At 30.9% G+C, this 11035-nt stretch overlaps 1 protein-coding gene across 1 annotated transcript; it reads right to left on the bottom strand.

Annotated features, from left to right (window-relative positions):
• Positions 1–968: 968 nt before the first annotated feature.
• Positions 969–9383, bottom strand: LOC111062092 (netrin receptor UNC5B-like). The gene is made up of 4 exons (XM_039445620.1): positions 9182–9383; positions 7749–7845; positions 5354–5455; positions 969–2387 (listed from the first exon to the last, which is right to left on the bottom strand). The coding sequence occupies exons 3-4, from the start codon at positions 5380–5382 to the stop codon at positions 2216–2218; spliced, it is 201 nt and encodes a 66-aa protein (XP_039301554.1). The 5' UTR covers positions 5383–5455; positions 7749–7845; positions 9182–9383; the 3' UTR covers positions 969–2215.
• Between the last annotated feature and the right edge of the window lie 1652 nt (positions 9384–11035).

The raw sequence follows: 11035 nt of genomic DNA on the forward strand, positions 1-11035 counted from the left end.
AGTGAGTTTTACAGTTAATTCAAACAACCAATCATTAAAGCAAGCTGCACACAGGTACATAAGTAGCTTCCACTATATTGAGGTCCACGTTATAATGGCAGTGGAGAAAGATAGGAGAACAACGTTGCCGATCCTCTGTCATGCCAATGCCTTCTATAGACTGTTTTTCCTTTCTCAATCATTGTATTGTTTGTGCTAACCAAATAAATAAATAAGCATGGATCCTCTGTCTTGTCAATGCCTTCTATAGACGGTAGCTGGTACAGTTTTATTGATGTAATATTAACTGTTCATTCTCGTTTAAAATAATCAATTATATTTTATTAAGCAAGAAATTATATTTTTCAATAATAATTTCATAATGAATTTTCATAACTAAGATAAAATATTTTGTTTATTAATTCTACATTGATCTGGCAACAGAGCAAACCGAGAAAGAGATAGCGCCTTCCGATTTGTTGAATTATAGACAAGGATAGCAATACCATTGTTAATCAAACACTGCCATTATAACGTGGACCTCACTATTGCTGCTCTACGGGAACGCGGAATTGAAAATTATATCTACATATTAGAGTTACAGACATTTCCAATTCCGTGTTCCCATAGCAGCTATAGTGGACGCTACCAATATACCTACTATTACTTCATAGTATTATTGCATTTGTGGAATAATGTGTTTTTATTTCAATAAAATTTCCATTTAACAAAATACACATGTCTTTAATATGGAATTTAGATAGTATTCTATCCAATGAAAAATCGATACAGTAGCCTAACAAAAGTTAGAGAGCATACATTGATAAGCTAGTAGAAACTACTATGATTCAAGGAAAATCAATCTACATGTTATGACGTCATTAATTATTAGTTGTGGGGCCTGAAGTAATAGTAGGTATTGACGCTACTAATGTCCCTGTGTGGAGTAAGCTTATAGGTAATATAGTCTCAACATTTTTCTTACAAACTATCCATAATTTACTATACAATATTGATTCTTCAATGGATAACTTGTGTTCTTAAATTTTTACAAGTTCTGTTCTAGAAGAAGTGAGATATCCAGTTGCAACAAAAACTAACTACAGTGTTTTACATACAGAAAAGTCTCTCAATATCCTTTTTACAATTGTAAAAAGTTTAAACAATTGATAGTTTAAACTATCCATCAAACGAAAATCCTAATTAAATGCTGTGAATTACCCCGAAGACTTCTGCTACTGCAAATATTGACAACAGGGTAACAGCTAGATCAAAATTCTACACCATTTGATTGGGATTTTCGTTTAATAAGTCTAATTATTCATTAATTATCATTTGAAAAAATGCGATTTCCAATCTATTTCCATCTGTAGACTAACTATCCATTATTCTCTTCATAACATTGATTTCATCAAAAACAATCTTTTGTTCTTAAATTTACTAGATTTGTCCGATTGTCCCCTCAGTAGAAAGATTTACAATTTTTCAAACAACAAGCTACAGAGTGATCGTATATCCATGTTGAATTCATAACAGTGATACTGTCACCTCTATTACTGTATTTCCATAATTCACAAGGTCTGTTCCAGAAGTAGTGAGATCTATTTTTCCAACCAATCATCTATTAGGTGATAAAAATAGTCTGTCAATTTTTGTGGCATAATAGTGATAAACTCACCTCTTTGTGGATATTATTTACAATTCACAAGACCTATCCCAGAGACATTTCAATGGAGGTGAGGTTTGTCAATGTTTTAAAAAGAATTTTTGCACTTATTCATAGTTTTTCAAATTTACAAGGTCTGTCCCAGAAGTGGATAGACATTTCAAGTAACATTTTCACAATAAACTTAATAGTCATTCCAAATTACATTATCACAAACTTATCATGAGGTGATAGTCTGTCAATGTTTGTAACGGTGTTAAATTGTCATCCAATTTTCAAATTTACAAGGGCTGTCCCAGAAGTGGATAGACATTTCAAGTTACATTTTCACAATAAACTTAATAGTCATTCCAAATTACATTATCACAAACTTATCATAAGGTCAATGTTTGTAACAGTATTAAATTGTCACCCAATTTTCAAATTTACAAGGTCTGTCCCAGAAGTGGAGAGACATTTTAAGTTATATTACTACAAACTTATCAGGTAATAGTCTGTCAATGTTTGTAACAGTAATAAACTGTTTCCTGATTTTCAAATTCACAAGGTCTGTCCCAGAAGTAGAGAGCTTCACAGCCAAGGCCCCAGTTCCTTCTCCATGAGACTGGCAGCATCGTTTCGTCCCATGATTCGCAAAACGTTTAGGAGGTCAGTGACTGCAGTTGACTCTCGATGTCTCGCTTCCCACAGGTCCAGGATGTGCTCTGTCGGACTGGCTTTGGTTGCAAAGTAGTTTATGTACCTGCAAAACAGTAAATACACATAAGTTGATAACATAAATATTGTTTGGAACCCACCTAAAGCTGTAGGTCCACTAATCTCTCATCACTCATTTGGTAGAGAGTTAGTGGGGAGGATATTTTTAATATTCTTTCCGAAGAATGGACATTGATATTTACAAAGCTCTGCCAATTTATGTAGATGCATGACATATAATTATTATCTATAGTTATTATATACAAATTGCTTTTTATATCATATACAGTTCAATAATTATTTTCTTAGTCTATATTATGTAAATTCATCCTATAATTTTGCTGTATTGTAGCTATTGTATATAAATGTTAAGCCAGTATATATTGTAATCTACATAAATAAAGTACTCAATCAATCAATCAATTCTCTTCCACTCATGTCACATTTGTTTATTGTCACATACATAAATAAAGAACTCTAATCTAATCTAATTTCATCTAATCACCCCGGTCGTGTGTTAATTTCATTCTCATTCTTGAGAAGAAAAACATTCTTCCTCTTCACCAATACCAGCAATGCTGGATGGGTTGTGTCAAGAGTTTAATGGGAAGGATATTAATTTATATCATTTACTGAGAATCAACATTTAATATTCATTCTTTATTCATTTATACAATAAGTACATACTCAAAATGATAGGGAGAGGAAAAATAAGGTAACCTGTGCTATTCCTCTCCCAAATTTAGATAATAATATAATAATGGGTTAAGTCTTGTAGTTCTTCATTCACAAACTCAAGTATTTCCATATAGTAGATTTTCAAAACTGAACATAGAAGAAATATATCACATTATTATAATAAAATAAGAAATCCACATATTAAAATATAATTTTGAAGAATGACCGAAAAACAAACTTAATTCTAAAAGCACAGATATGAGCTTATCTACCGTATTTGTTTGATATACCGCCAATTAATGTAGTTACATCACAATATTATATTCATTATTTATTTATTATTATTTATTCATTTATACCTTGATACAATAACAAATCATATGAATATGATTGGGAAGGAACACAGGCTTGGCCCCAAACTATTCCATTCCCAAATTTTGATTACATGTCCAAAAAATAGGTTATGTTTCTTCTGTAAGAAGTTCAAGCTCAAATTTCCGTCCAAAAATAAATATGAGATGCAAATTTAAATTTCGAAAAATAAAACACCAAATTATAGTTAAATATTACACTTATTATCACTGCACATTGTATTAATTAAGTTATTTTATGAATTTCGTATTTTTTATTTATTTATTATCGTTATTAAAATATTGCATTCAATCTTTATTCTCATTAATTACATTTTCATACTTGGTATAATTCGTTGAATAATATAAAAACTTGTAGTACCCTTATTAAAAACTTAAAAATATTTTAACGATTAGTTCGAAATGGTCCTTAAATATTTTGAAGTTTTTAATAAAGGGTACTTCAAGTTTTTATATTATTTTAATAATTTGAACAAAAGTAGCCCAGATGAATGGAGTGATCTTATTACCAAAGTTTATAAGCCAGTTATTGAACATGCATAGATAAAGAACTCTGATCTATTCTGATCTGATCATCATCCATCTCATTACCCACACCCAAGCCAAAATACATAAGCAAGCCTATATAAGTTAATTAAAAATACACTAGAAACATTGGAACAAGTACCAATAAAGTTGTACACAAGTGAGAGCATGATATCACAGCCAACTATAGATAGAATAAGCCATGGCATGATACATTTTCTGTGTTTGTAGAGGTGATGTGGTAAATATCCATATTGAATGAAAACAACAATGTCTAGTCGTTATCGTCTCAGCTATATCCTGCACGCCAAATTGAAAATCACGTGACATGTATAGTAAATAGTAGATAGATAGTAAATAGTAATTATTACACGCAATAAGCAACTAATTACTTATACCCCAACACATATAATATATAGTGGGGTGTATATTCATTCATTGAAATTATCATTTATTCATTGTTGAAACACCGCTGATTTATGTAGTTATATTACAATACTATATTATCAATATTCTAATGTTGCATTCAATCTTCATTGTAATTAATAAGTTTTCATAATATGTGAAATTTGTTGCATAATTGGCTGTTGTACTGTAATTTATTGTAGATTCATGTATGAACCAGAATGTTTGTAACTTACTTGAATAAATAAATTTGAATAAAAAAATGTATAAACTACTTTAACAACATTATACATTTTTATTAAATGAGAAAGTTTATCAGAGATTGACAATGGTGTAAAAACCGAAACCGGTCTTTCTAAGTATCAATAAATCTGTGGTTTTTTGACAATTTCTTAGTCTGTTTCATTTAATTGACCGAGCGAAGTGAGGTCCAAGATTCAAGTCGACGGTTTGGCATTTCTCTTAATGTTAAAATGTTCATATGTTACGCATTTACGGCGAAACGCGGTAATATACTTTCATGAAATTTGACAGGTATGTTCCTTTTTTAATTGCGCGTCGACGTATATACAAGGTTTTTGGAAATTTTGCATTTCAAGGATAATATAAAAGGGAAAAAGGAGCCTCCTTCATACGCCAATATTAGAGTAAAAATCAGACTATAGAATTATTCATCATAAATCAGCTGAGTGATTACACAGATGTGTGGAGAAGCCAGTCTATTGCTGTATTTCCATAAGGTCTAAAGTTTCAATCAGGTACCTACTAGTGGATGAGAATACTGCGTGAGGTCTACTGTTCACAGAACTACTAGTATGAATGATTACCACAATATCAACTTCTCAACTACACAAAAAATTTTATATTTTTCCTCTCCCTATCATTTTGATTATCTACTTATATGAATGAATGAAAGTGTCATATTTTGAAAAAAAAGAACAGGGTTAATAAGACTCAAATCGAATTGAAATTATTTCTGTGATTGTAGATTGTTGAAAAATTAAAAAGTAAAGGTGGAGTACATGGCAATCACCTGTCAACATTGAGTCTCTGAGCCAGCATCCTCCAATCATTGCTCCTTGAATTGGGGGTATCCAAACACTGACACAACTGTTTCCTCAGCGATCTGCTAAACCTGTTCAACATATTAATGATCCATTAATATTAACTTTGTGAAGATCATAAGATACCGCGGTAACAAGATATATTATGAACATACAACAATTCACGAAAAGGCTGATGAAGCTCATTTCAGGAGTGAAATGCATTCCTCTACACTCCAAGAAAAGTAAGTGTTTTTTTTTCAAATATTTACAAGTAAGACAGTGTCTGAGCTACAACAAAGTGATTATTTATAGTGATTCGTCATGGAAAGCAACATAAAATACAACATTTATTGAGGCTTTCAATTGAAAAACTCGGGAAGAACTGTTTCAGGCTGATCTTCTTGTTCTCTTTTGATATTAATTTATTCAATTTAGATATTTTTATTCAACAAATGCACAGATACATTGAATAACTTCAAATATAATAAAAGAACAAAACACAAAAAAACAGTCAATAAAAAATTCAACACAATAAAACCTGAAAAAATTCTAGAAAAGAATATAAGGACAATTCTATCAGATATTTCTTCATCTTAGCTCTGAAAATAAATATAATAATGAAAAAAACACACAAAAACAGTAAATAATAGATTCAACACAATAGAATCTGAGAAAATTCTAGAAATGAATATAGGGACAATCCCATCATATATTTCTTCAGCTTAGCTCTAAAAATAAAATATAATAGATGAACAAAACACAAAAAACCAGTCACTAAAGAATTCAACACAATAAATTCTAGAAATTAATATAAGGACAATCCCATCATATATTTCTTCAGCTTAGCTCTAAAAATAAAATATAGTTAATGAAAAAAACACACAAAAACATTCAATTAAAAATTCAACACAACAGAATCTGAGAAAATTCTAGAAATGAATATAAGGACAATCCTATCAAATATTTCTTCAGCTTAGCTCTAAAAATGAAATATGATAAATGAAAAAACACACAAAAAAATTCAACACATAGAATCTGAGAAAATTCTAGAAATGATATAAGTGACAATTCTATCAGATATTTCTTCAGCTTAGCTCTAAAAATCGCCAACTTCTGTATGGAGGATTGTAAAAATCCGAAATTGCTCCACCGCGAGTGAGTACTAGTTTTAATAACTAATATTCAAAGATATTGAATCACTATCAATCTCTATCAGTCAGAGAGACTGTAGTGTTGTTAAAAATAGTTAAAAAATGGATCCTTTATGGACTTTAAATTTCGGGGCAGCATGTTAAAATATTTTCATCTCCCATGAAAGTTTTTCATTTTGGAAAAATCTAAATAATGTCTTAGTACGATTCTTCCTGATCTAATATTATTATATGCATATATATGCATTATGTTGAAATGTAATTGAATTAATAATATCGAATGAAATAAACGCAGGAGTCTTCCAACGTTCCAAGTATAGTCTAAATTTTGTTTAAAATAGTAAACTGTTATAGACTTTATTATTGCAATTAGTAGAAGAAAAACAACAGTCTCTCATAACTATTATAGTCTCATCAATAAATAGGCTACAACATTTTTGTAATTATTTTGGGAAATTATGAAAGTTGAAATTTTGGTTAAATAATATGAATTAATCCATTAGCATTTAAATAAAATTGCAATATCTCAATAATTTTCATCTGTGGATTGGCTGGCCGTTATGGCTTCGTAAAAAATGAGCGCTGATACCAGAGATTGTCAGTTTGGTGTAAGGGTAAGCATTCTTGACCGAAAATTCGATTCCCGAGCTGAAAAATAATTTTTGAATAGTAGCGCTCATCGAATTTCCATCTAGCTGTTTACCCTGTTGTCAATATTTGCAGTAGCAGAAGTCTTCGGGGTGATTTACAGCATTTAATTTGGATTTCCGTTTAATAATTATTATTATATTTGACGTTATTCAATGTATCTGTACATTTGTTGGATAAAAATATTTAAATGAATAAATATCATAATAGAACAGGATCATCTGAAATAATTCTTCTCCGGGGTTTTCAATTGAAAGACTCAATGAATTGTTGTATGTTTTATAAATTTTTGAATAGTAGCGCTCATCAAATTTCCATCTAGCTGTTTACCCTGTTGTCAATATTTGCAGTAACAGAAGTATTTGGGGTGAATTACAGCATTTATCTGGATTCCGTTTAATAATATTAAAATTAACATTGAATAAAGAGAGGACTACAAGCATGTTTACCATTTCGATTTTCAATCATTATTTTATGATTATGTGTTAGGTCTCTAAAATTACGGTAGGTTTCTTTAAGAGAACATAGGTTTTTCTTTACATATATAGTGATTATTGTTTCCTCAAATTGAGGTTATTCTCACCTGAAAGGCGACTGATCACAGGTTGTTTACACTGGAGCCACACCCACTGCTGCTTGTCACTGTCTACACGGCTTTGATATGATGGACTCCCTGGCGTCTGAAAAATAATTAAATTTATTTTATTTAAGAAATAGGCTACATTTTATAACCTTTCATTTATTTATACATTGATAGATACAATATCATTCTCAATTATGAATGATTGGAAAGGAACAACAGGCTTAAAGCCCAAAACTGTTCCTTTCCAAAATTTAGATAGAAATTGTCCAAATACAATATACAAATGATACACTTGACTTTATTTGGTGAATCATGAATTTATCTGACTATCAATATTTTCATTTACATCTCGATACAGACTTCCTATTTGCTTAGTAATGCAGAATTTATTATTCCGAAAAACACATTCTTCTCAATTAATTGGTAGTATAATATCTTTCAGTAAGGTGTTGAATTAAAAAAAACAGATAGTTTAAATCAATGTTTCAAAGATGAATTTGATGTTTTCATAGTTTTTGATTGTCAATAGATTGTCCATGAATATGCGATGTACTATGAATTACACAGGATTCCATATTCTTTCAATCTTCCATTTGGATGAATATAAGCTAAGCTAATTCAAAAAATTGTAAATTATTCTGTAAATTAACTTTTCCCTCTTATCATATTTACACCCTGCCAAATCTTACTACACACAGTATAGTTTATATTATCTACTAGCCGTCAGGCTCGCTTCGCTCGCCATATCCGTCCCCCCCGTCTGGATCGTTCAAGAATGAGATCAGCATTCCATTTGAGCATTTTTATCATATGTTAGGACAATCCAGTCGGGGGTCCAGACTAAACGTCTGGCTAAACGGATATGGCGAGCGAACCGAGCTGACGGCTAGAAATATAATATTCCAGGATTAAAGTAGCAGTGCCCAATCAATTTTTCCGCGATAAATGCATTTAAATCTTCAACTTGGTGCCAACCTAACAAAGTCAACTTAATGCCAACCTGACAAAATTATTAATTTAGTTGCCAGTTAACAACTGTTTCGAAGAGGTACTCTATCTAGATTATAGTTCTATAGTACAATGATATGGAAATTTCAATTATAATATTAAGAGATTGGGAGAAGAAAATATACAGCTAAAGACGAACTTTGAACCCTTAAAAACCACCTTAGAGTTAAAATATTGCCAAAAGTTTCTTAGTGCGCCTCTAAAGGACCAACTGAACATACCTACCAAATTGAACGTTTTTGGTCCGGTAGATTCTTAGTGTTATGCGAGTGAGTGAGTGAGTGAGTGAGTCAGTCAGTCAGTCAGTCAGTCAGTGAGTGCCATTTCGCTTTTATATATATATAGACTAGTAGGTAACCCGTGCTCCGCAAGGGGATTATTCCCAGAACATTTATTTAATGAATGTTATTAATAAATAAACTGACCAGTGACGATGAGTTGGAAGAGTCAGTGTTGACCTCAGCGTTGACCCTGAAAATTTGTCGATGTGACTGACACCCCTTCTGACTGGCGACCACCCTGAACGAGACACTGGAGGCCAGGCGGTCCACCCTCTCCAGTGTGAACGAGCAGTGCAGGTGAGTGTGGGTCGAGTTCCAGACATGTTGGAACGGTATTTCCTGGAAAATTCAGAATAAAACATTATTTATACAGAATTCACAACTGTTGGAATGGAGTTTCCTGCAGAATTAAAATTGGAAATTTGAATTAAAAATCATATTTTTACAAAATTCACATGTGTTAGAAGGGAATTACCTGAAAAATTGAGAATAAAACATTATTCATATAGAATCCACTAGTGTGGGAATGAAATTTCCTGAGAAATTGAGAATAGAAATTCGAATAAATCATTATTTATCCAAAATTCACACGTGTTGAAAGGGAATTCTCTGGAAAATTCAGTGAAAAACATCATTTAAATTACCGTATTCTCAATTATTAGGCCATACATAGAACTCAATAGAAGTTGTTGATAGGCCAAGTTTTTGGAAGATCTAGTCTATAATTTTTTTAAATTAACACTTTGCACAGAGATGTTGTGGAATTTCTCCATATTAAGGTGAAATAAAAAGATGTTGTCAATTCCACAAAGTTTTTATTTGAGTTCCAACTAGTTTCGATTCACTTGGCATCATCATCAGTGGTAGACTGAGGAAACTGGAAATTTTTTTATAGGGGGAGGGAACTCTGGCTGGTCAGTTCAGGTGTGACAACACAAAATGTGATTCAAATATTAAACCAAAAAGATTAAAACTGAATAGACTACTGTAGTATATGTTCTAACATAAATTATGAATCAGATTTAAGAATATGGAATATGTTAATATTGATATATAAAAAACTTAACCTAGCTGATTTGATGTGTAGGCTATGTGACCAAAATCCTTATTACCTAATATGACTCTTTTATTTAGGGCTATTATCTATAGCCACCACAATAATTTTGGTGAAATATGATTATTATTAATCTAAACAAAACAGTGTTAATTGAACATCAAAAATTAATAATAAACCACCAAAAACAAACATAACTTATACCTAACTTTACTGTTCAAGAATTCACTGTACTGTACATATAGCCTATAATTTTTTTTTCAATGTTGTTTTTCATCACAAACTGCTTATTATTAAATCACTTTTTGCTATTAAAAAGAACGGCTAGCAGTCAGTTAACCTAACCTAACCCAACCTAACCTAACCTAACCTCACCTAACCTAATTATGACTGCTAGTCGTTCTTTCAATAGCAAAAAGTGGTATAATTTGATTGTATGATATGAGATGTATGTGGTATTCCTCCATAATTGAAAGAAACACGTTGATGTTGTCAAAGAACTCTCAAAATTATATTTTTAATATGTGAATATCCTATATTAGTTATAATAATGTAAATTTTCTTCTATTTTCAGTTTTGAAGCATCTAAATTTGAAATCTACTTTGTGAAAATACTTGAGGACTAAAACTTTTATGAATTGAAGAATAAAGAATAAGAATAAGAATGTTTATTTTGCCAAAATACATATAGTTACAAAACATGAATGATTTGGCACAGCCAGCAAAGTTAAACTTGTGCGCTAGCTGTGAGTTCATAAGCAACAGTACGAAGTAGCCTATAGCAATACTGGAAAATGGAAAAAATATATACCTATGTCATAAATATTATAGTAATGCTTCTTATAAATAATACAATGATAAGAATTGAATAATTTCGTGTTAAAACAATTATAAAGGTATAACCAAAACGCCATAACTTTGAGATAGTTAAGACAACATTTATC

This window comes from Nilaparvata lugens, unplaced genomic scaffold (genome assembly GCF_014356525.2).
Source record: "Nilaparvata lugens isolate BPH unplaced genomic scaffold, ASM1435652v1 scaffold7444, whole genome shotgun sequence".
In the NCBI taxonomy this organism is placed as follows: Eukaryota; Metazoa; Arthropoda; class Insecta; order Hemiptera; family Delphacidae; genus Nilaparvata; species Nilaparvata lugens.

Bases quoted from the DNA above. Each gene is read 5' to 3' on its own strand.
- LOC111062092 (XM_039445620.1), bottom strand. From the start codon at position 5,382: ATGCTGGCTCAGAGACTCAATGTTGACAG. The intron at 2,388-5,353 runs GTGATTGCCATG...ACTGTTTTGCAG, and splicing joins CAGAGACTCAATGTTGACAG to GTACATAAACTACTTTGCAA.